At 40.2% G+C, this 27,347-nt stretch overlaps 1 protein-coding gene across 1 annotated transcript in view; it reads left to right on the top strand.

Annotated features, from left to right (window-relative positions):
• The first annotated feature begins 3,832 nt into the window (after positions 1-3,832).
• LOC131254992 (calmodulin-binding protein 60 B-like) overlaps positions 3,833-27,347 on the top strand; it is a 45,254-nt gene continuing 21,739 nt past the window's right edge. The window contains exons 1-4 of the mRNA XM_058255693.1: positions 3,833-3,890; positions 4,026-4,519; positions 6,420-6,574; positions 6,949-7,152. Coding sequence (XP_058111676.1) covers positions 4,042-4,519; positions 6,420-6,574; positions 6,949-7,152 — 837 coding nt within the window. The 5' untranslated portion in view covers positions 3,833-3,890; positions 4,026-4,041. The remainder of the gene's footprint in view (positions 3,891-4,025; positions 4,520-6,419; positions 6,575-6,948; positions 7,153-27,347) is intronic.

The following is a 27,347-nucleotide window of genomic DNA, read 5'->3' as shown; positions in this document are numbered from 1 at the left end:
GAGCATAACTATTGGTTCATGTGGGTTGATATGGCCCTTTTTTCTGTAACGGGCTGGTTCATCTTCATAAACAATGTAACAAGGGTGACCAATATCATTACACAACAGCTGTCATGAAGGGGTATTTTCACACTGGGATCAAGTGGGGTGGCCTATGGGATGTAGGGGCACACTCGGGGTGGGCGGCCCATGTGAGGTGGCTGGCTCGTGTGAGAAAGAACTCATGTGATGTGAGGCCCACGAGGGGGTTCGACCAAGGACCTAACTCATGGGATGTGGGGCCTAGACTATGAGATAAAGGGATTGATTCACCACGCTTTATTAATTCGAGCTTTTAGAACAAGTGGTTGGTTGTCCTGCATCAAAGTGGTATCAGAGGAGGTCTTGTGTTCAAGACTCCTCACCAAGGGGCAAGTGGCTCGTATGAGGTGGGTTGTGGGCCCCACTCGTGTCAGGCCGGTGGCTCCTGTGAGGTGAAACCCATGTGATATGGGGCCCACGATGGGGGTTCGGCCAAGAACTTAACCCATGAGATGTAGGGCTTGGGCTATGAGATAAAGGGATTGATTTGTCATGCTCTATCAGTTCGAGCTTTTAGAGCAAGTGGTTAAAGTTGATATGGCTGTAATGTAACAGATATTCAAAACCATGCTAGTAGTTGAATTGTGCTCGTCGCAAAGTGTCATTGCTCAGGTTTAGGGTTGCTGGTTCAAGTGGTGCTTGTAAACAAAGTAATGCAGGACACATAATTTAATGCTAGCATGCAACATGAAAATTATGAAAGAGTTCATAAAGTAATTCAATTAACAAAAGATGCTAACCTATCAATTAATTAAGAGTAAACAATAGGAAATAAAATCTGATTTAACCTAAATCACATGCTCGCATGCTAAGAAATCACATAAATCAATTAAAACTAGGACTAATAGAATGATAAAACTTCCAATTTAGCATGGGCACATTCCACACTCAATGGACAGATTTGTAGGTTTCATGATTAAGGTTAAGGAAGAGGAAAATATGAAATTAGGAAAATTAAGGTTCATGGGAATTGGAGATTTTGGAATTAGGGTTTTTAGAAATTGGAGAAAATAGGAAATTGAAGATCTAGAGTTTAGAAGGTTGCAATGGGAAGGAAAAGAGGAAGACAAGAGAAGAAGAAGAAGAATACCTTGGGGAATCTACCACCAAACAAGTTTGTACCCTTCTACAAATCAATTGGAATGGACAATTTAAAATTAAAAAAAAAAAAAAAAAAAAAAAAGAACCTAGAAAGCAATAAGTAAAATTCCTTCACACAAGAGAGCTTCTCTCTCTCTCTCTCTCTCTCTCTCTCTCTCTCTCTCTTCTTAATAATACCATTAGGGTTGGAACTTCACCCCCCTGTGCTTTTATCATTGAAAATTTGGAATTAAAATCCAGCATAATTACAACTATGTCACTCACTTTAGTGAAGTGGCCCATCATCCAAAATAAGAAAACTAAAACATTTATTATCAATCTAAATCATCAAATAAATCTTAAAAATAACAAAAAACATAAAGAGAGCAAGAACAGAGTCCAGGGGGCCTAGATTAGGAAGTTCTGGTAACCCGATGGCCTGATTGACAAGATCCAATGGTTGGATCGACACGAAATAGAAATCCTATGACTAGAATGCTCTCCTAAGCAGCCCACATTCATCATCCCAAAGTGGGATCTTTCTGATGCACGTCTATTGCATGTGGAGTCTTCAAAATGGCCCAGCGGACCCCATCTAGAACTCGTCTCCCATTCACAAAGAAAGCTGCGCTGAGTTGGGTGGTTGTCTCCATCTCTGGTACATCCGAGTAGGTCCTCCAATATCCTCATCACAAAGTATCGAAGACTCGGTGATTATCTAAGATAGTCTACAGAGTAGCCGAGCTTTACGTCGTTACATGCCTAAACCACTACCTAAAATTACTTAACCCGATCTAGTTAGTAGAATGTGTGAGCAGTCTCACAGGCAACTCTTGGGCCCTTAGCCATGTGCCTCAACATTAGGAAGATGAAATTAAATGTCACTACTTTAATGTTCAATCACAATAGTCACGAGTGATGCATTCGAATTGCATGCACTGTTACGAACGCATCATAATTGATTATGAATACATATTTGCGTGGTGAAGATCTAATGATCGTGACACCATGGTCATAGGAATCTAGTACACACTTATGATGCTTACCTTTATGGGCTCTATTGAGCTTTTGTATTTGTTTTTGCCATGATTTTCAAATATTATAAGAATATGTAAATATCGTATTAGCGTATATTCAAAATTTTTGTTTGTGAAACAAGATTTACTCAATAAGTTGGATAAGTATGTACATGTTTTAGATTTTGATTCTAGACTAAGAGTCTATTCACCCGGTTTGGTCACGGTGGTATGAGGTAGCCATTACAGATCATGGGATGTTATGTCTAGGAAGATGGTGGCTTAATACACCACAATCTCTGTTATAGAGATAGTTGAATCCTGGATGATCACTTCAGATTCATGTGCGAGAGACTGGGTTTATCATCTAAACTTGAGATATTTGCCACCCCTGTGGGATCGAGTATGACATGGTGGATGTGGGACACTGTGAGTCACTTGTACTAGAGTGTGTGGATCCGACATTACATGTGTACCATGTTTGGAAATTTCATTGTTCCTCTCTTTTGTTGTTTTTTTTTTTCTTTATACCAAATCTACTCTCATCTCCACTTTCCTTTATTGGACAAATCTCTGCTCTTACTCTAAGTAGTGCTTTCTCAAAATCCTATGCGGAGGAATCCCTCTCATATTTATGAAAGAGAGAAAAGGAAAGAAGTGTTTGAAACAGAGGAAAAGATAGAAAATAATTAAAAACAAGAGAGAGAAAGTGCCATTTTCTCTAGTCAATCTTGTCCATTGATCAATTTTGACCTTCCCCTTTGATTACATCCACACTGTAGATCACTGCACTGCTCCATGGTTTCGGCTTTGCATGTGGTCTAATTATCTTATCATTGTTGTGGCAGTTTAGATCCAAAAGCTTCTGTGGTTTGCACAATGCCTCTTATCTCTTAATGTGTGATGGTATTTCGATATGGAAACAATTGGATGAAGCTAGGAACTAAATTATTTGCTCACTAGACATGTTATGCTAAGAAACTTATCTCTCACATGAAATGTTTAACTAAATATCTACGTTACTATTGAAGTCTTTGTACTTGCAAAGAAGGATGCAGTAGAAGAAATATTTGAGAAAAAGGTGGATGCAGTAAAGTACAAGAGAATCATCTTAGGCTCCTCAATTACAGTGATGTTGACAGCATAAGGAAGGAAGAGAAAATTAAAAATCAAAATTCTTCTTCCCAAGAGATGAAAGAAGCAATATATAAGAAGTATGTGACAAGTCATCCCAAATACCAATGCAACAAGAACATTAAATACCAGACAGCATTCTTCTCTTCGGTCAGTAGGGGAATTATTTATTTACAACTGTTCATAAAATTAATTTATCTGATACTCTGGCATCACCATTGAATTTGTATCATTTTCAGTACATGGCTGGATGCAGAAGTCGAAAATCTTGCTATAAACTAGATGTTTGTTTTATTGCATGGAAAGTTGATGCTTTCCCATGTACGTGCTTGTTCCTTATGGTTTCATGCAAAAGCATCTTTCTTTACTTTGAGTCTGTACTAGTAGTGAACAATAGTCTATATAGAGTAAAGGCAAAAAAAAGGCAAAAAAGGAAGTAAATAGCAAACAACCTCAAATTCATAGATCATTGATTTTATTTTTTAAAATTTTTTTTTTTCAGGTAAAAAAGGAAGTAAAGAAGGAATTAAAAAAGAAATTCGGACGGTTTCTACGAAAGTATCGTGCTTCCAAGAAAGGGTAAGGACAAATGCTTGTTGGTGAAAATTAATATTCTGTAAGAAGCCAATGGAAAGAACCCTTGTTCATGCTTTAAAAAGTATGAGATAATAGTTATGGTCAATAACTGTTTTTTTTTTCCTTTCTTTCTTGCAGGCTTCATGGGAGGCAGATGCGCAAGTCGGCCTCAAGAACGTTTCAACTCAAGTTTAGGAACAATATCTCTCTTCCAATCTTCACTTTGACAGAAATTGAAGGAAAGGACCCTTCTGCCTTAACTATAGCTTTAGTTGATGCTATGACTGGGCAAGTTGTTAGCTCAGGTCCCGAATCCTCGATGAAGGTGGAAATAGTAATTCTTGAAGGAAATTTTAAAGGCGATGAAGACAACAACTGGACATTTGAGCATTTTAGAGATAATATTGTAAGAGAAGGAAAAGACAATCAGACACTTCTTACTGGGGATGTGTTTCTGACTCTGAATGAGGGAATTGGTGTAGCAAGCAAGCTGAAAATTACAGATAATTCAAGCAGGACAAAGAAACGTAAATTCAGGTTAGCTGCAAGAGTTCCAGATGGTTATTTTAATGAAATGAGAGTGAAAGAAGCAATCACTGAACCTTTCGCAGTCAAGGAGCGTCGTGGAAAATGTGAGTATATTTTATTTGTGTTAATCTTTATCACTGTTTTCTTTTATAGAAAGGTGGGGAGCACACCACTGGAAATTTATGAAAGAAATAGAGAGATATCTCTGATATTATCGAAATATCTCTGATATTATCTTTATCTCCAGCTCAGCGATACCGATAATGCTGGTAGTATCAGAAATTCCAGATATTAGCAATTTATCACTAAGTATCGCTAATGTATCAATATCACTAATGTAATCACCAATATTTTCAACTATGTAAATTCTAGGTGTCGCTTGTATTGCCAATGCATCAATATCGCCAATATTTTCGACTGTAAATTCTAGGTAATGCTTGTATCATAAGTGTATCGATGATATTTCAATAGTAAATTTTTATTTCAAATTTTTTTTTTCATGGGCACATGGTTTTATGTAGTGTTCAATTTGTCATTGATAATATCTCGATATTATCGATATTGCAACATGTGCGATATTGAGACCACAATCTTTCGTTTCCTTTCCAATTGTTAATGATTTCTTGGTGAAATATCGTGTGTTGTTGATATTTTGCAATATTGATAGAAGGTTGGATGGTTAAATAACTGGATGGGATGGTTGGACTGCTTATAATAGCACATGCTTTTAAGGCCCCATTAAATGGAAACTTGTTATGTATGCATTCTTTTGGCAATTTTTATTTTTATTTTTTACATATGCAAATATGTCTATTTCTACATATGCAATTTTTTTTTAAAAAAAAATTTTGATTTCGATTATTAGCGATATTATCGGCGATATCGATATTGTTTCCGTATCCCTGGCTAGCGAAACTTTTAGCGATACCGATACTTCGAACACTGCCAACAGCATATAATACATTAATGATTTAGCTGACCAGTCCACCTTGGATGCTAATTATGTCATCTTCCATGAAAATAGAAAATTACAAGGATTTATTTAAACAAAGAAACTGTTTAAACACCCAAATCTTTACAACCCTTTAATTTCTCAAACCTAGAAAAATTAAAATAATCCATTAGTTATTGATTGCATCCATTCCATCCATTCATCACCTCACATAATTGTAATCATAATAGAAAAAAACCACCCCTTAAAATTATTACATATGCCCAAATTAGCCCATGATGCAATTTTGACAGACGGTGATACAGAAAATTGAATCTAGCGGATCCAATCATACAAAACCCTGACCTAGCTGAATTTGAAACTCATGTTGCTTAGAACATGCTCTTCAAATTACAAATCAATTTAAGAAAAGCTCATCATCTTTAAAAAAAAAAAAAAAAATACAGTCCAAATCAATTCAGGAAAAACGGATTCAAATGTATGAGGTCAAGAAACTAGATACCAAAGATTGTGCCTCTAAAACGGTTCTTCATGGTGTTTTAGAAAGACAAACATAAACATGATTCTTGTAATTATTCTCTTTAACCTGAATAAGGACCAACCCAATGTGTATATCTTGAATTTCTAGAACAGAACAAAAAATGAATGGCTCATATCATATACTTCAGAACAACGTAGCAAAGGACAAGATTGCTGATGTCATCTTCTTGGAATTGAAGAAGTCACTCTATGATCTATCCACAATGAAGAACGAATGCCCATACGAATCCAGATCCCGCCACAGGACTGCAATCTGTATCCAAGGGTTGGGAGCCACCCAAAAGATGGACCTCACTTTCATAAACTAAAACCATGAGTATTCATGGGTATCCTCATGTCAAGTGTATCATATAATTCCTCCTTATCAAAATGGTCAATCTTGTATCTACTATGGGGTTGTTCTTCATAAATTCTTCTTTGTAATGTGCATAACTTGTAAACCCAGTATCCTCAAGTAGAAGTCATCTAACAGTTGGAAGGTATAAAACCAAACCCCTGGTTTCTCTTTGCAGCATACATGAAGAAGCATCCCCCATCATTGGATGATAAAGTATGGCGCTTGGAGAAAATTGGTAAAGAGCTTAACAATCGTCTAAAGAGTGAGAAAGTCTATACTGTAAAGGACTTTCTGATAATGCTACATACAGATACTCCAAGGTTTCAAAAAGTATGACCTCATGTCACCTTCGTTGTAACTTACACCATCCGATTATGAATATACACGCACAGATATACACATGTGCATCTACATAATTGTGTCTGTGTCAAAGTTCTGATCCATTCATCAGGTGATACCCACCAAGTTGGTCCACTTATTTAGTGGGCAGCTGTGTACAAAATTAAATGGATTACTAAACCAAAACTTTTTAGCCACCCGTTAGTTACATATGCTATGGCCCACCTGATGAGTTGGTCAGTGGTCCGCCTGATTATTGGTCATGGACATCTCCACAATGTGGCTTGCTGATGTATGGATTAGATGTTCCATATAGGCACATGCATGGGAAAAGGAAACCTCATTGTTTAGGAAAACATGTGCAGGTCTTACGCCTTGGAATGAATGACAAGAGGTGGGAAGTTATAAAGAACCATGCAGAAGAATGTAATCCTGGTAGCGAAATGTGTGTCTACTACTCCAAGGATGAACCGGGAAAGGGAGTTGTCTTCAACATTGTGGGAACAGTGATAGGGTTCCTCCTAAAAGGGCAACTCATTCCCATCAACGAATTTTCAGAAATCCAAGAGGTACAACATTCTTCTATCTTTTTCTTTCATGAAGTTTCTTTTCCATACTCAAGTGATTACTTATGATAACTAGAATCTTCAAGTTACATGGGAGAATATGGGTATAGACGTGGGATCATATGGCTCAACCTTACCAGAATATTTTACATTCAAGAACATATAGAGATCCATTGAAAACCAAGAAAGTACGAAATCAGCAAGTATTTCCATTTCTTGTGCTTGGATCCCTAAAAATAATTAACAATGGCTTTTGTTGGGATCATTCAAGCAAAAGAGGTATTTTTCATCTTTTTTCTTTCTTTATTTTCATAAAGGCTAGCTCGAAAATTTTAGAGAAATAGATTCCTTACCAACATTCAGTTTTAAAGACTACCTCTCTGCACATGTTTTATTTTATTTTTTTTTTCAAAAATCCAAAGAATAGCTTTCCTAGTACCAAATCACACTAAGCACAATTCCACCTCCTAAGTTTATAGGGGGCTAAGAGTTTGGACGCTGGCCTAAATTACACCTGAATATGCGTGGTTCTGTATTGAGGTTTTCTAATATATATCCCTAATGGCCCAACTTTTACCTTGATCAAAAGCTCTGGTGGGCTATGGCAAAAGGAAATAGATTCCTTCCTTCATTTGCCTCTCTCTTTCGTCATGGCCCACCAAAGTTTTGGATCAGGGTAAATGTAACGCCCTGAAAATCGATCAGGGGTCAAACAGGAGCCCAACTCCCGAGTTCCAACACATCACTTATGCAACATAGATAAAGATGATTAAATGTTGTCCGTATTAGTGCATTAAGCATGAGTGGGATTATACCAAATCAGCATATCATACTCCAGAGACAGATTACGCAGGTGGAAGACTGTGATAGATATGTAAAGCATATAAGTAGTTGTAAGTCCCCAGAGTATGAACTTGTCACCAGGTCAAATAGTTACATGTATAATTCTAAAATATACAAAAAAAAATGATAAAGTGTAACATCATCTATCCATATCCCTGTAGCCCCGATGCGCAACTCTAGGTCTACATAGACCCGCCAAAGAGTTGCATGTAGGAGAACTCTTCGTCGTCATCATAAAAGTCAGGCTCCGCCCTATAAGCATCGCCGTCATCTGAAACTAAAACAAGGTCTGGTTGGTGTTTTAAAACACCGTCCCAGAACGTGGGAGTGAGTGATCAACTCAGTGGAATTATAAGACAAAGGTTAACATGTTATCAATTCAATCAAGCAGTAATGATAAAGCAATACAACAAGCATTCCTAGGTACTCTGGTTAATGCAAGGATGATATGAGTTAATGATGCATGCCCTTGCCTACACTCCCTCTGCAACATCATCTCACGATTGCGGCATGCACCCTTTTCTCTGTGCTCAACTCCAACGCCAAAGGCACATGCAAATGCGGTGCATGTACATGATTAGCCAAGTTCTTAATTAGACTTATTCATACAACAAGTTTAGGAAGCTAAGGTACCTCCCTTGTATCATTTGCCCAAACAATGATCCATCTAGGGTCATCAATCCTAGTTAATCACATACGTTAGGCAAGTTCATGTCACTACCACCAACGCCCTACCAACTGACAGTATATTTTTGAAGGCTTGTCACCAACCCGACTGGGGACCACAGCCAGGCTGCGACGAGGTAGGCTTATTAATTCATACTCAAGGTCACTCCACCAACGCCCTACCAACTGGCAGTCTATTTTCGAAGGCTCGTCACTAACCCGACTGGAGACCACAGTCAGGCTGCGCCAGTGCAGGCCGACAACTCGAATACAGTGTCTCATACCATTGTATTCGGCTCACGAGTTTGGGTTGCTTACTGGTCACTACGGGGAGGCTCATCGCCTCAGTGTAGGCCGACAGTTCGACCACGGTGTCTCATACCACCATGCCTGGCTCATGAGTCTTAGCGGATCGTAGTACGATGGTTAAGACGAGTCTTTACATTGGTAAGGGGTACCTTAGGTTCAAGCAGTAATGTTCATACATGGTAAACACACAGTGGGCAAATCGGGTTACTTGACAAGTTCCATTGGTACGAGCGTATGCTGAATTAATCAACATGGAGCGCTAACCACTGTCGACAATCATCATATGACTCGGATTCCCCGAATGCATCAATTGTGGTGAGACTAGCTCGGCCACTCAAACAGGGATTGTTATCGATTGCCTGGACTACGTCGTAGTCCCGATCACAGTCAAATGCTAGAAGTAAGCATACATGATAGTCATACGGCATTTAACAACCAATTTCAACGTACATATCATTTGAGCATATTATTTAACACATATAACATGATATTCTACATATACATTTGCAACACAAACATACACTTGAAATTAAAGCTGTATGAAGAAAAGTACACATATAGCTAAGGTAGTTGAGAATGCTATCTCAACAACCCTCGTAATTACAAAGCATCAACCAATTACTCATGCAGGCATTTTGTCAAACACTTATACTACATATTACACATACGTGTAATATACTAGTTCCAACAGACATTAGGGCAAATCCTTTCACAAAGGAGCTGCCACTCATACAACGATCATATATTCTCAATTTACAAGCATGACAAGCACAAATCATATTTCCATAGTCATTCAGACATTTCAACAAACACATAGAACGCATTATACTCAACATAGTTTATATCTATATGTAATATATGGAAAACATCGTATCTAAGCACATGTGATAACAATCAAGTCAGTTATAAACCATTACTAACATTGAAAGCCTTGAAAACCATAACCTAAACGTTTATAGTCCGCACCTTTCGCCGGTAGACTCATAACGAACTCAGTTTAAACACTAAGTCCTCACCTACGGCACAACGACAACCTATAGCATGAAATAGGTTAGCTATTTCACCATTTACTCTACTTAAATCCCTAAAACAGATAAGGGTTAGGATTTCTTACTTAAGAACGGAGTCGGAATCGCCGGAATAGCAATACAGATAGGGTGGTTAAGCACGTGGAGCAATGGGATCGAATCCCAGGAACTCTCTCCCACTTTCTCTCTCACTTTCTCTCTCTTTCCTTCTCTCTTTGCTCTCTTCTCTCTCTTAGGGTTGCAAATTCGTATGTGAAGGGAGAGAGAGGATTTAAGGCACTTATATAGGCCCAGAATTGATGGGAATAGCCCCATGGCCATGGTATACTTAGGTTATAGCCAAATGATGGCCGTTTCGGTCCAACGAAGTACATCTGGAGGCCCCTTTTCTACATGCGGTCGGACTTAAGCTTCCTGACATTGGATCTAGGTCAGGCTAAGATCTCGGCCCAATCGGATTAGTGGATCGGCCGCGAGGGACCTGTTTCAGTTCAACGATCATCGATACTCGATCAGGGCCACGAGTAACTGACATGTGTTGGAAATTTTCCCTGATCCGAGGGTGTGATTGGGTCAGAATCTGACAGTCTGAAACCTCAGATTTGGCCTACAAGCGAACGGCTCAATTCACTTAAGTTTCAATTCATTTTCTAAAGATATTTGCGTTTCTCACACACTTCGCTTCGGGATCAAGTTGTGCATTTCTGGATACCTTTAGGACTTGATTTCCGAGATGGTGGTTAAGTCCAACAAGGCAGTCATAACCGTATAGTTTCGCAGTCATCGGACTTTCGACGCGTGGTCTAGGTCCGATACGGAATTTCAACGCGCTCCCAAGAGCAACTGGGTTTTGAGATTGATCCTAAGTTTTTACATTATATAGCGTTAACGGTTCTACTCGTTTTGGGTCTTACAGATCATATTTAAAGTGATTAGTGCTAATTTCACAGGTAATCTAGTTTAACACTTAATAATTTTCGTCTAATTTCTAAAGGGTTCGATCCTTAATGATCTTTGCTTGAGGTGGTACTCGGGTCTTTGTACGGATTTTTTTGGGACGTTACAATCTACCCCCCTTAAAGAAAAATTTCGTCCCTGAAATTGCCTAAGGGTAATAAGGTTTATTATTTCATTTGCTTAGCTCTGTTGGTTTCAGGTTTATATACGTGTTAGGGCATATAATAACTGCACTAGCCTAGCTCATACTGGTCTACCCCCCTTAAAGAGTTTCTACCTTTGAGGTTTGAAAACAATTGTCCAAATCATCATTATCGTGCTAAATGTTTGATGATAAAGTTTACCTAAGGGTTGTATAATCTACTCTTTATGATTAGGCTAATACGGAAAGACAGTTGTGGTAGGCTCAAATCCAATACGTCGATTGTCCACCTGACCAAGGCAGACAACGTTGTATCTCTTCCTAATCCTGATGGATCCTGGTCTTCTACTCAGTTAAAGCAGTGAGTCCTTTGGTAATCACCTAGGATTGAGAATCGAGTTTAAGCCGCGAATGCCCCGTAGGGATATGGTTCTGAATTTCCGAAATCTGATCATCCTAAGTATTTAAGGAGTATTATAATTCATTAAGAGGTTCAAGCCTCATGTTTATAAGGTTGTCCTTTGGGTCTTGTTCAATGAGAGTTCTTGTTTAACCTATATTTAACTTGGTGGATAATAAGTTCTTCCATGGTGCTCATAATCAAAGATTATACTAGAAGGGTTCTCAATCTCTTAAAATTATATTTGTATGTCACCATTTCGATCACACGGCTAGGGGGTTATGGACAGATTGCACTTCGGTTTCATTAACTTCGGGAGGGAAGGAAGAGTCAAGAGTTCTAAAATATTTCAGAAGTTTGGGGTGTTAGCAACATAAGGCCATGGGAAAAGAAAGAAGAGGGACATCTCCTTGATGCGGTATGAACCTTGACTTTACAAGGGAATAAGAAACTTATAATATTTTACTGTAGTCCGCCTCTAACATGAGCTTACGGAGTATCAAACTATGAAACTCAAATCCTACTCGAGGGTCCTAATTTAATTGTACAAAAACAACTAAAAATATATATATCTTTACGTAATCAAATTTAATCATAGGATAATTCCTAGTATGATTACAAATAATTCCTAAATAGATACCACATGCTAAACTTTAATATGAAAAGATATAACCAGTCTATTGGTAACTCGAAGTTGTAGAAATTTTTCCGTTTCAACCTTTCTATTGTTTATAACATATTTGTCACCTCTAGTTACCATATTATTTTTATAATTTTTATAGTAATCCATTGTTAGGCCTATTCTTTCACATGAATTGGTTTAATACTTGGATCCTAATTGCTTTCCTTCGACGACTTCATTATTGACCTTCTAAGGAAGATCCAGCTCCTGCTTAGTGACCTAACCTTAAGTATAACCTGGATCAATTTCCTTCGATCCTGGGCCAATGGGCTATTAGCCCACCAAGCTCCCGTCGTGCATATGAGCGGTTAAACTATCAGGTCAATGTGCATCGTTCTATTTCCTAAGTCTATCGGGCAATCCTTACAAGGTTTGGTAGTGTTGGAGAAGGTCCCTGTCGTAATAAGGACTCTCAACACACCCATAGGGGTAGTGTTCAACCCCAAACGCTTGACTATAGAGCATGACACTATCAAAATAATTGACCCAATGTCTACTAATAGGAATACAGGTGTACCTTGACCATGGGCAGTGACCTCAAAAGTCAAAGGCGCTGCAGTTGCTAACTCAGGTGTTCAGCTACAAGTGCATGCACATGGGCTTGTTGAGGATAATTTGGTTGCGCTGCCATAGGTCGTTGAGGTGGCCTATTCTGAGGTATAGGCGATCGGTAATATGGTTGCGCTAGTGGTGCAGATCGTAGAGGTGGAGTCATTATACCACGTGGTGGCTGACGGTCAATCTTCTGAGGTGGTGTGATACCATTATCTTTCATCTTGGTAAAACAGAAGGGGTCAGTGTGTCCCCCTTTGTCGCAATATATACACCAACGTTTTGTTCCTTTGCTGGGTCGGCGGAGCCACGAGCCTGGGAAGCGAGTCTACAGGTGGCCTCTTACCTAGGACTGGCCGGTGCTGCAATTCGGGCTGAGGCCTCGGGCCCATTGGTATACGTGTCTGAGAATCTGTCTCCATCTTGTTTTGCTTATAGAGATATATTGACTAGCTCAACATAGTTGGAAATGCTAGCGCAACACATCTTAGCGCGGATTTCAGGCCGCAGACCATCTGAAAAACGCCGCATTTTCATCGGCTCATCTACTAGAATCAAAGGAGCGTATCTGGCTAGCTCCGTGAATTTGTTCTCATATTCTGACACAGTCATCCCTTCCTATCGGAGGCGAAGAAACTCTCCCTCTTTCTCATGGCGGTACGTGAGGGGGAAATACTTCTCGTGGAAGCGTGTCTCGAAGGCCTCCGTCCGAAGAATGCTATCCCACTAGAGGTTGGCCTCCTTCTCAAACATGTGGGTGACCAACTCCACCTGCTCTGCCTCAGTGCAGTGCAGCGGCTTCAGCATCTTAGAAATGTGGTCGAGCCAATACTCGGCCTCCTCGGGTCTGTGAATACCCGCAAAAGTAGGAGGTCGAAAGCGCCAGAATTGCTCAAATAGGCCACTAGCGCTCATATTGCCCGCAGGCTGCACAAGAGGTACAGGTGGAACCACACCCATGCTCTGGGCAAAGACCCCTGCGATGGTGGTCAAAAACTGTTGTTGCTGTTGTTGCTGCTATGTCAAGAGCATCATCTGCTCCAACCTATCAGTAAGGGGAGTCGACTGAGGCACGTACGGCGCCGAAGTAGACTGTTCTGCTCAGGAACTGGTGGTGCAACAAGTGTCGGCCCATTAGTGGGGCCAGTGGCCGGCTGAAAATCCGGCATAGTATCGTGAGTCGGGCCCAAAATGGGGTCCGTTTGGCTATCGCTTAGGGGAGGTGCCCTATCAATCGAATCGCCAAGTGTGAGACATGTCGTACTCCGTGTGGCCTTAGGTAGCATTCCCTATATACAACATAGGGTGCAACCCAGGTCAGATTCAGCATACTCACAAACTCAACTACACAGCATTCACCTTTCAGCTCAAAGAAACTCCATGCATTTCATTTAACAAAATTGTCACAGTACATGAGATACAGCATTACATAAATCATGACAGAAGATGCATGTGAGCTAATCTAAGCAAGGTTCCTCACATTAAAACCTACAAACCGCTCTACCACCTTACTAAGCCTATCAAGGCTATACATGGAAACAAGCAAACAAGCAGCAAAGCAAACTAAAAGATGACCGCATGTATGGCTAGTCGTCCGAATCTGGCGATGGTGGAGGTGCATCCTTGTCCTGCACACAACATAGGATAGCCCTCAGGGTGCGAGACACCTTCTTGAATTTTCGTTTCATGAAGGCCTCGTTCTCTTCAAGCTTCTGCTTCACTTCGGCCCGAGTCTCCTGGATCTCCTGTCTCAGGGCGACTTGGCCCTCCTCGAGTTGAGCCAAGCGGGTTTCCATGGCAGCCCGATCATTGTCACACACCTGCGTAGTAGGAGGAGAGCCCTCATCAGTGTCCTGGGCTTCCTCTTCTTCTTCCTGCTCTCCTTCTTCCCTTTATCTCATCTCCTTCTTCATCACTCTCCTCTTCTTCGCTCTCTGTCTCATCCTCACTCTCGTCGAGTCGGGCTTGACGTTGTCGTGGCCCAATCTCCATATTGTTGAGAGTAGTGTCGTTGATGAAATGGATCAGCACAGGAACTTCTGCGCCAAGTCTGTAGCCGAATTCACGTGCAAGCTTGCATATGAGTCGGCCGAATGGGAGTGAAATGGTCGTCCTAGTAGAGCGTGCGGTCAGAATTATCTATCGTAGTACATACGTAGGCATGCACAGCTTCTCTCCCTGCCCAGCATGGTACAAAAAGTCTACCATCAGGTGCCTACATTCGCTGCGATTGCTCCACTTGGGGTACACATTGTACGTGAAGATTTGGTGGAGCAGGCAGAAGTCGTCGGTCATATTGGACGCTAGGAGGCTATTGTTTGGATTCCAGTGGGCCAGTTGGCCACAAAGGAATCGCGTAGGACGATCCCTTTCACGTGCACTCCGAAGACTCTTCTCACTAGCAACTGGGTTTTGAGATTGATCCTAAGTTTTTACGTGATATACAAGGTGTCCCATATCGGTATCGGTTGGCGTAACGGTGCCCTCCGAAACCGATACGGATACGGGGGCGTAACGGCCCGTAACGGCGCAATTTATTTTTTTTTTGGCAAAACAATATGAAAAAATATGGATTAAATCCAGAATATTCTAAGCATTCCAAATATACATTCATTTATAAATTGGAACATGTTTATGGTGGTGTAACGGTCCACTCTTTGGTGAGAAGTTGTATCGGACTGTCTAATTAATTTTTTAACCAGGTAACTTGAATTTGACTACAAAATTCATATATTTAATTTTTTAAATATGTAATTTATATACTTAACATCTTGATATCATTTCTCCCAATAGTTCTTTAAAAAAATTAAATTAAATTCAGGTAGATGGCGTTGCCAATTTGGGGCTGACTTGGAGGACCAATTTATTCTCCAAATCAGCCTCAAATTCATGCCATTTATTGTCATTATCCCACTTATAAATTGGTGGACATTTATTGGATAGTGAATCATAAAAAAAAAAAAAAAAAATCAAAAGGCCCTATTTTAAAAAATAAAAGTTCACAAATTAACAATTAAAACTATTCAAATAATTTGATTTTGGCATTGTGAGTTAGCAATTGCAGTCCATAATTTAATTGTCAAATTTCAAGTTAATATATGTCTCGTGTACAATTTTTTAAGGTTTGAATTAGGAGGGACTCGAATGTAAAGTGCAGCACACGTGTCAAAGTTTTTTGGGCCTCACCCGTGATGAATGTGTTATATCTACACCATTCATCCATTTTGCCAAATAATTTTAGGGCATGAGCCCAAAAATGAGGCATATCCAAAGCTCGGGTGGATTGCACCGTAAGAAACAATAATAATTAAACGTTCACCATTAAAAATTTATTGAGGGCTAGAAAAGTTTTAGATCAAGCTGACATGGGTGTTTTCCCTTCATCCACGTCAATGTGACCCAATTAACAGGTTAGATTGAAAATAAACATTACAGTGGACTTTAGGAAATTTTTAATGGTGAGCATTCTATAACCACTATTTCCTATGGTGTGGTCCACCTGAGATTTGGATATTACTAATTTTTTGAATCCTGACTTAAAATGACGTTGCAAAATGGATGGACGATATGGATAAAATATATACATTATGGTGAGGCCCACTCGGGTCTGATATGATTGGATGGAAAATAAACGTTACGTGCGCCCTAAAAATTATTTAACCGTGAAAATCATTATCCCTGCTGCTATTTTTGGTGTGGTCCAGATGATCTCTGGATATAATTCATTTTTTGGCTGGTGCTCTAAAATGATCTCTGAAAATAGGTGAACGGTGTAGATGTAATAAATACATCACCGTGGAGCCCATATAACTTTGATCTCCTTTGAACCGTTCGTACAACTCGGAGCTCGAGGAGTGTCAGCGCTCGTCTTTGCGTGACACGTACCGCAGTCAGCTGCGGCAAATTAAAAAAAAACGGAGAGAGAGGGAAACGAAAAGAAAAAAAGAGGGAAAGAAAGAAAAGAAAAAAAGAGGGAAACGGGAAAGAAGAGATTGAGAGAGAGACAGAGAGAGAGTGAGAGAGAGAGGAAGAAGAAGAAGAAGAAGAACAGGAAGCAGCCGCAGCCGCAGCCGCAGCCGCTCGAGAAGAAGAAGAAGAAGAAGAAAAGAAAGGAAAAAAAAGGTAAGGTTTTTTTTTTTGTTTTTTGTTTTTTTGTTTTTTGTTTTCAGGGCCTGTAATTCCATAACGGCTGTTTCGACCCCATATCGCGTAACGGGTCCCACCATTACCATTACGTATCGCCGTTACGGCCGATAAGTAACCGATTTGGGATACCCTGGTGATATAGCGTTAACGGTTCTACTCGTTTTGGGTCTTACAGATCGTATTTAAAGTGATTAGTGCTAATTTCACAAGTAATCTAGTTTAGCACTAAATAATTTTCGTCTAATTTCTAAAGGGTTCGATCCTTAGTGATCTCTGCTTGAGGTGGTACTCAGGTCTTTGTACGGATTTTTTTGGGACGTTAAAATCTACCCCCCTTAAAGAAAAATTTCATCCCCGAAATTGTCTAAGGGTAATAAGTAAGGTTTTATTATTTCATTTGTTTAGCTCTGTTGGTTTCAGGTTTATTTACGTGTTAGGGCATATAATAACTACACTAACCTAGCTTATACTAGTCTACCCCCCTTAAAGAGTTTCTACCTTTGAGGTTTGAAAAAAAATGTCCAAATCATCATTATCGTGCTAAATGTTTGAAGATAAAGTTTACGTAAGGGTAGTATAATCTACTCTTTATGATTGGGCTAATACGGAAAGACAGTTGTGGTATGCTCAAATCCTACACTAAACATGGAACAATTGTAAGAGTCATTAAACAAGTTGTCTCAGAAGTCGGAGTCTTTGATTAAGCGCTTGGAAATGGACTAATGCTTTGAACAGCTTGATGTACGCATTACCCGACTAAAGACTATCGCCAGGACAAACCCTACCATTGGGGTAGATGTCCAATCTCAGGCAGGTAGCCTAAAGGATAGACCAATGAATGGAGTTGGTTAAGGAATCAATTATGGGTGTGCACCCGTGCACCCACCCCATGAGAGACATCAAGACCACTATTTTGAGGGGTACGTGTGTGGCCTTGTGGCTGGAGAGAGTGCACCAGAGGCTAGTGTAGAGTTACCCACTGAGGCCATTCCAGTAATGGATGAGTTACGTGATATCTTTCCTGATGATCTACCGAATGAGTCTCCCCCTAGGAGAGATATAAAACACACCAGAACATGGGACACCGTAATACCTATAGCCGAGTTTGCGTTTAATAGTTCTGTCAATAGATTCACAGGTCTCAGTCCTTATGAAGTCGTTACTGGTTATAAACTTAGGAAACCTATTGATCTTGTCCCTATGTCACCGTCCCATAGGTCGTCAGAGCCTGCGGACTCTTTTGCACATTACATTCATTCATGGCATCAAGAAATCAGGCAGAAGATCATGACTAGTAATAAACATTACATACTTTTTGCAGGCCAACATAAATGTTTCAAGGAATTAAATGTAAGGGACTGTCATGATCCGCATCAAGTTAGAGCGGTACCCTCACGGAGCCGTTCGTAAGTTACACGCGCTTAGCACTGGACCCTTCAAAATTATAAAACGAAATGGTCTCAATGTGTATGAGGTAGATCTTCTATCTTCCATGGGAATTAGTTTCACATTCGATGTTGAGGATCTAGTTACTTTTCAGGAGACCATTGATACTTTGTCCAGCCCTTCGTCCACCCATCCTGATTCCCCATATTTATCCCTTGAACCATGGCCCCTTCCTGACCCATTTTCCCAGCCTCTACCTCTCATACCCAGTCTTCCTGACCTTTCTTCCCAGCCTCTACCTCCCATACCTACCCGTCCAGACCCATTTTTCCAGCCTCTACCTCCCATACCTACTCTTTCTGACATTTCTTCTCAGCCTCTGCCTCCCATACCTAACCTTCACACACCTAGAGAGGAAATAGAAGATATCCTGGACCATTAGATAGTTTCAACGTCGGACGGTGGGTTTCAGAAGTACCAAATCATGTGGAAGTCACATCCAGCTTCAACCAATACGTGGCTCGTTGAGGAGGAGCTTCAGAGACTTGATCCTTACATCTTGGAGCGGTTCAGGAGTTTTATTTCGCCAGTGGCGAAGTCTTCGCAGCCGGGGAGAATTGATAAGGACATCCCGCGCATGCCGTCTACACGTGCACACACACCACCCCCCTACGCTCGTACGCAAAAAGGAGGGCCCCACCGTTGATCCGGATTGATGACGATGTCTAGGGAGGGCCTCCTAGCAAGAAGATGAAGTTTTGATTCAAAAGAATGAGCCCGTTAGTTAAGAAAAGCTCATCATGGGATCTCATGATCGTGGCCGGCACACTAGTCAAATTGATTTTATATTTTAGGTTTTGCTTATTAATGTTATTTAGAACATCATAGATGCTTTAGATTTCTTTGATTAGTTTTTATTTTAGTTTACTTCATCGCTAAGTAATATGTTGCGCACATGGCGCGGGTTTTGGGGTATATTGTTTTCTTATAAATAGGCACCCCTTGTAGCTTTTTTCATTCATTGAAGATTAATAAAAATTCTGCGTTTTCCTACTCTCTGAGTTATGAAATTTAATTGGGTGTGAAGCCCTCCCTTCATCGAAGAGTTAACTACCGTGGTGCCAAGCCACATCTATCCCGATTCGCCCCCATCCATCGCCATTTCTACTACCCATCTTCTACCATCCATTCTTCTCACCTTACCCCATCATCTACACTTCAAATCAATTATCTATTGCAGCAATTCTCCTCCCCACATCAGAATTTCAGAATCTAGCCCTACAGGAGGGCTGAAACTTCGGCGGAGCACCACACACTAACCGTACATCGGATCGAGCTGAGATTTGGGAGTTTTGGAGTCAACTCCTGGCCGACCATGGCTAAGGTAGCCTTCTTCTAAATAGTGGGCCCCACACACGTGCGGCCGTGATCACATGCACATGCGTCTGGGCCATTGTTGTTGTCCACACGTGCGGTACTTCTCTGGTTTCTCTCTCTCCTCTCTGTCACTCCGCTTTCACCCAAAATCCCTAAACTTAACCCTAAATAATTCAAATTTCTAATTTTATGCTCCTTTTCTCACTCTAGGGTTCCCTGAATTGGAATTTCTGAATCCCTTGGATTAGGGACTGATTACCATGCATGTGTGGATGATTATTTCTTATCTTTGAGTATCGTTTGGTTCATAATTTTTATTGATCCAGCCCTATCATGTGTAGGCCTAGACTCGCATAGATTCCCCTTAATTGAATGTTTGGACTTTCATATGGGATATGGAATTTGTGTAATTGTTTATGAACTAACTTGATCTTAAGTCTGAAATCTTGCACATTTCATGTCCTGCATCAAATTTGGTATCAGAGCCTTGAGTTCTTGTAGGGGAATTCATTACATGTTTAGGGTTTGGTTGTTTATGTCCATTACACATCAATTCTCATCATATATGGATGTTTAGAGGTCCATAAACCCTGACATGAGCTGCTGAAATTTTCTGTTATCCTCGTATTTGAATTATTTTAGAAATTAACTTAGTTTTCTATTTCTAGGTTTAGAAACTTTCCTTTTCTGTTTTTTAGCAACTAATTTTTTAGAAACTTTCTTAATCTGTTTTTAGAAACTAATTTCCTTTCCTTTTTCTTTTTTAGAAACTAGTTTACTTTCCTTTTTCTTTTTTAGAAACGAACTTACTTTCTATTTTTAGAAACTTTCCTTTTTCTTTTTCTTTAGAAACTAGGTTGTTTTTTTTAGAAACTTTTCTAATTGTTTTTTTTTAGAAGCTTTCCTAATATGCTTCTTTAGAAACTTCCCTAATATGTTATTAGAAACTTTCCTTTTTCATTTTTAGAAACTAGGTTGCTTTTCTTTAGAAACTTTCCTAATTCGATTTTTTAGAAACTTTCCTAATTTGTTTTTTTTAGAAACTTTCCTAATTTGTTTTTCTTAGAAACTTTTCTTTTTCGTTTTTAGAAACTAGGTTGCTTTTTTTTATCAAAACTTTCCTAACCTGTTTTAAAAACTTTCCTTTTTCGTTTTTAGAAACTAGGTTGTTTTTTTAAAAAATAAAAATAAAAAAAATAAAAATTCTTATATTTTGACAACTATATTGCTGAATTTTGGTTTACACCCTACACTAAACATGGAACAATTGCAAGAGTCACTAAACAAGTTGTCTCAGAAGTTGGAGTCTTTGATTAAGCGCTTGAAAATGGACCAATGCTTTGAACAGCTTGATGTACGCATTACCCGACTAAAGACCATTGCTAGGACAAACCCTACCATTGGGGTAGATGTCCAATCTTAGGCAGGTGGCCTGGAGGATAGACCAATGAATGGAGTTGGTCAAGAAATCAATTATGGGTGTGCACCCGTGCACCCACCCCATAAAAGACATCAAGACCACTATTTTGAGGGGTACAACATGTGCGGCCTTGTGGCTGGAGAGACTACACCAGAGGCTAGTGTAGAGTTACTGAGGCCATTCCGTTAATAGATGAGTTACGTGATATCTTTCATGATGATCTACCGGATGAGTCTCCCCTTAAGAGGGATATAGAGCACACCAGAACATGGGACACCGTAATACCTATAGCCGCGTTTGCGTTTAATAGTTCGGTCGATAGGTCCACAGGTCTCAGTCCTTATTAAGTCGTAACTGGTTATAAACCTGGGAAACATATTGATCTTGTCCCTGTGTCACTGTCCCATAGGCCGTCAGAGCCTGCGGAGTCTTTTGCACATCACATTCATTCATGGCATCAAGAAATCAGGCAGAAGATCATGACTAGTAATGAACATTACTCACTTTCTACAGACCAACATTAATGTTTCGAGGATTCAATGTAAGGGATTCTGTCATGATTCGCATCAGGTCAGAGCGGTACCCTCAGGGAGCCGTTCGTAAGTTACACGCGCGTAGCGCTGGACCCTTCAAAATTATAAAACGAAACGATCTCAATGTGTATGAGGTAGATCTTCCATCTTCCATGAGAATTAGTTTCACATTCAATGTTGAGGATCTAGTTACTTTTCAGGAGACCACTAATACTTTGTCCGGCCCTTTGCCCGCCCATCTTAATTCCCCATATTTATCCCTTGAACCATGGCCCCTTCCTAACCCATTTTCCCAGCTTCTACCTCCCATACCCATTCTTCCTGACCTGTCTTCTCAGCCTCTACCTCCCATACCTACCATTCCCAACCCATTTTCCCAACCTCTACATCACATACTTACCTGTCCCAACTCATTTTCCCAGCCTCTACCTCCTATACCTACCCGTCCCGACCCATTTTTCCAGCCTCTACCTCGCATGCCTACTCTTCCTGATATTTCTTCTTAGCCTCTGCCTCCCATACCTAACCTTCACACAACCAGAGAGGAAATAGAAGATATCGTGGACCATCAGATAGTTTCAACATCAGATGGTGGGTTTCAGAAGTACCTAGTCAAGTGGAAATTACGTCCAGCTTCAACCAATACGTGGCTCGCTTGGGAGGAGCTTCAGAGACTCGATCCTTACATCTCGGAGCGGTTCAGGACTTTTATTTCACCAGTGGCGAAATCTTCGCAGCCGGGGAGAATTGATGGGGACATCCCGCGCACACCGTCCACACATGCACGCACACCACCCCGCTATGCTCGTACTCCAGAAGGAGGGCCCACCGTAGATCTGGAACGATGACGACGTCCAGGGAGGGCCTCCTAACTAGAAGATGAAGTTTTAATTCAAAAGAGTGAGCCTGTTAGTCAAGAAAAGTCCATCATGGGATCTCATGATCGTGGCCGGCACACTAGTTAAATTAATTTTATATTTTAGGTTTTGCTTATTAATGTTATTTAGAACATCATTGACGCTTTAGATTTCTTTAATTAGTTTTTATTTTAGTTTACTTTATCGCCAAGTAATAGGTTGCGCACATGGCGCGGGTTTTGAGGTATATTGTTTTCTTATAAATAGGCACCCCTTGTAGCTTCTTTCATTCATTGAAGATTAATAAAAATTCTGCGTTTTCCTACTCTCTGAGTTGTGAAGCCTAATTAGGTATGAAGCCCTCCCTTCATCGAAAGGTTAACTACCGTGGTGCGAAGCCACATCTATCCCAATTTGCCCCCATCCATCGCCATCTCTACTACCCATCTTCTACCATCCCTTCTTCTCACCTTACCCCATCATCTACACTTCAAATCAATCATCTATTGCAACAATTCTCCTCCCCACATCAGAATTTCAGAATCTGGCCTTACAGGATGGATGAAACTTCGGCGGAGTACCACGCACAAACCGTACATTGGATCGAGCTGAGATTTGGGGGTTTTGGAGTCCATCCCTGGTCGACCATCGCCAACGTGGCCTTTTTCTAAATAGTGGGCCCCACACACGTGCGGTCGTGATCACATGCACGTCCGTCTGGGCCATTGTTGTTGTCCACGCGTGTGGTACTTCTCTAGTTCGTCTCTCTCCTCTCTTTCACTCCGGTTTAACCCAAAATCCCTAAACCTAACCCTAAATTACTCAAATCTCCAATTTTATGCTCCTTTTCTCATTCTAGGGTTCCCCAAATTGGAATTTCTGAATCCCTTGAATTAGGGACTGATTACTACGCATGTGTGGATGATTATTTCTTATCTTTGAGTATCGTTTTGTTCATAATTTTTGTTGATCCAGCCCTATCATGTGTAGGCCTGGACTCGCATAAATTTCCCTTAATTGAATGTTTGGACTTTCATGCGGGATATGGAATTTGTGTAATTGTTTATGAACTAACGTGATCTTAAGCCTAAAATCTTGCACATCATATCTAAATTTCATGTCCTGCTTCAAATTTGGTATCAAAGCCTCGGGTTCTTGTAAAGGAATTCATTACATGTTTAGGGTTTGGTTGTTTATGTCCATTACACATTAATTCTCATCATATATGGATGTTTAGAGGTCCATAAACCCTGACATAAGCTGCTGAAATTTTTTGTTATCCCCTTATTTGAATTATTTTAGAAATTAACTTAGCTTTCTATTTATAGGTTTAGAAACTTTCCTTTTCTGTTTTTTGGAAACTAATTTTTTTGAAACTTTCTTAATCTGTTTTTATAAACTAATTTCCTTTCCTTTTTCTTTTTTAGAAACTAGTTTACTTTCCTTTTTCTTTTTTAGAAACTTACTTTCTATTTTTTAGAAACTTTCCTTCTTTTTTTTTTCTTTACAAACTAGGTTGTTTTTTTTAGGAACTTTTCTAATTTGTTTTTTTAGAAACTTTCCTAATATGTTTTTAGTAACTTTCCATTTTCATTTTTAGAAACTAGGATGCTTTTCTTTAGAAACTTTCCTAATTTGTTTTTTTAGAAAGTTTCCTAATTTGTTTTTTTAGAAACTTTCCTTATTTGTTTTTCTTAAAAACTTTCCTTTTTCGTTTTTAGAAACTAGGTCGCTTCATATATATATATATATGTATAGAGAGAGAGAGAGAGAGAGAGAGAGAGAGAGAGAGAGAGAGACTTTCTTTTTTCGTTTTTAGAAACTAGGTTGTTTCTAAAATAAATAAATAAATAATTCTTATATTTTGACAACTATATTGCTGAATTTTGGTTGGCACCCTACACTAAACATGGAACAATTGCAAGAGTCACTAAACAAGTTGTCTCAGAAGTTGGAGTCTTTGATTAAGCGCTTGGAAATGGACCAATGCTTTGAACAGCTTGATGTACGCATTACCCGACTAAAGACCATCGCCAGGACAAACCCCACCATTGGGGTAGATGTCCAATCTCAGGCAGGTGGCCTAGAGGATAGACCAATGAATGGAGTTGGTCAGGGAATCAATTATGGGTGTGCACCAGTGCACCCACCCCATGAGAGACATTAAGACCACTATTTTAAGGGGTACAACATGTGCGACCTTGTGGCTGGAGAGAGTGCACCAGAGGCTACTGTAGAGTTACCCACTGAGGTCATTCCGGTAATGGATGAGTTACGTAATATCTTTTCTGATGTTCTACTGGATGAGTCTCCCCCTAGGAGGGATATAAAGCACACCAGAACATGAGACACCGTAATATCTATAGCTAAGTTTGCGTTTAATAATTCCGTCGATAGGTCCACAAGTCTCAGTCCTTATAAAGTCGTTACTGGTTATAAACCTGGGAAACCTATTGATCTTGTCCCTATGTCACTGTCCCATAAGCCGTCAGAGCCTGTGGAGTCTTTTGCACATCACATCCATTCATGGCATCAAGAAATCAGGCAGAAGATCTTGACTAGTAATGAACATTACTCACTTTCTACAGACCAACATAAATGTTTCAAAGAATTCAATGTAAGGGACTGTCATGATCCGCATCAGGTCAGAGCGGTACCCTTAGGGAGTCGTTCATAAGTTACACGCGCTAGCGCTAGACCCTTTAAAATTATAAAACGAAACGGTCTCAATGTGTATGAGGTAGATCTTCCATCTTCCATGGGAATTAGTTTCACATTCGATGTTGAGGATCTAGTTACTTCTCAGGAGACCACTGATACTTTGTCCGGCCCTTCGCCCACCCATCCTGATTCCCCATATTTATCCTTTGAACTATGACCCCTTCCTGACCCATTTTTCCAGCCTCTACCTCCCATACCCACTCTTCCTGACCTTTCTTTCCAGCCTCTACCTCCCATACCTACCATTCCCAACCCATTTTTCCAGCCACTATATCCCATACATACCTGTCCCGACCCATTTTACCAGCCTCTACCTCCCATACCTACCCGTTCCGACCCATTTTTCCAGCCTCTACCTCCCATACCTACTCTTCCTGACATTTCTTCTCAGCCTCTGCCTCTTATACCTAACCTTCACATATCCAGAGAGGAAATAGAAGATATCCTGGACCATCAGATTGTTTCAACATCGGACGGTGGGTTTCAGAAGTACCTGGTCAAGTGAAAGTCACGTCCAGCTTCAACCAATACGTGGCTCGCTGAGGAGGAGCTTCAGAGACTTGATCCTTACATCTCGGAGCGGTTCAGGAGTTTTATTTCGCCAGTAGCGAAATCTTCGCAGTCGGGGAGAATTGATGGGGACATCCCGCGCACGCCATCCACACATGCATGCACACCACCCCCTATGCTCTTACGCCAGAAGGAGGGCTCCACCGTCGATCTGGATCGATGACGTCGTCCAGGGAGGACCTCCTACCTAGAAGATGAAGTTTTGATTCAAAAGAGTGGGCCCGTTAGTTAAGAAAAGCCCGTCATGGGATCTTATGATCGTGACCGGCCCACCAGTCAAATTGATTTCATATTTTAGGTTTTACTTATTAATGTTATTTAGAACATCATGAACACTTTAGAATTCTTTGATTAGTTTTTATTTTAGTTTAATTCATCGCCAAGTAATAGGTTGCGCACATGGCACGAGTTTTAAGGTATAGGGTTTTCTTTATAAATAGACACCCCTTGTCGCTTTTTTCATTCATTGAAGATTAATAAAAATTCTGCATTTTCCTACTCTCTGAGTTGTGAAGCCTAATTGGATATGAAGCCCTCCCTTCATCAAAGGGTTAACTACCGTGGTGCGAAGCCACGTCTATCCCGATTCGCCCCCATCCATCATCATCTCTACTACCCATCTTCTACCATCCCTTCTTCTCACCTTACCTCATCATCTACACTTCAAATCAATCATCTATTGCAGCAATTCTCCTCCCCACATCAGAATTTCAGAATCTAGCCCTACAGGAGGGCTAAAATTTCGTCGAAGCATCACGCACTAACCGTACATCGGATCGAGCTAAGATTTGGAGGTTTTGGAGTCCATCCCTAGCAAACCAGGGCTAAGGTGGCCTTTTTCTGAATAGTGGGCCCCACACACGTGCGGTCGTGATCACACGCACGTGCGTCTGAGCTATTGTTGTTGTCCACGCGTGCGATACTTCTCTGGTTCGTCTCTCTCCTCTCTTTCACTCCGCTTTCACCCAAAATCCTTAAACCTAACCCTAAATTACTCAAATCTCCAATTTTATGCTCCTTTTCTCACTCTAGGGTTCCCCGAATTGGAATTTCTGAATCTCTTGGATTAGGGACTGATTACTATGCATGTGTGGATGATTATTTCTTATCTTCGAGTATCATTTGGTTCATAATTTTTATTGATCCAGCCCTATCATGTGTAGGCTTGGACTCGCATAGATTCCCCTTAATTGAATGTTTGGACTTTCATGTGGGATATGGAATTTGTGTAATTGTTTATGAACTAACGTGATCTTAAGCCTGAAATCTTGCACATCATATCTAAATTTCATGTCCTGCATCAAATTTGGTATCAGAGCCTCGGATTCTTGTAAGGGAATTAATTACATGTTTAGGGTTTGGTTGTTTATGTCCATTACACATCAATTCTCATCATATATGGATGTTTAGAGATCCATAAACCCTGACATAAGCTGCTGAAATTTTTTGTTATCCCCTTATTTGAATTATTTTAGAAATTAACGTAGCTCTATTTCTAGGTTTTGAAACTTTCCTTTTCTTTTTTTTAGAAACTTTCTTATTCTGTTTTTAGAAACTAATTTCCTTTCCTTTTTCTTTTTTAGAAACTAGTTTACTTTCCTTTTTCTTT

The sequence above is a fragment of the Magnolia sinica genome, chromosome 9 (assembly GCF_029962835.1).
Source record: "Magnolia sinica isolate HGM2019 chromosome 9, MsV1, whole genome shotgun sequence".
NCBI classification, from domain to species: Eukaryota; Viridiplantae; Streptophyta; class Magnoliopsida; order Magnoliales; family Magnoliaceae; genus Magnolia; species Magnolia sinica.
Note: the sequence above shows the minus strand (reverse complement) of the source record. Positions and strands in the feature narration are given on the sequence as shown.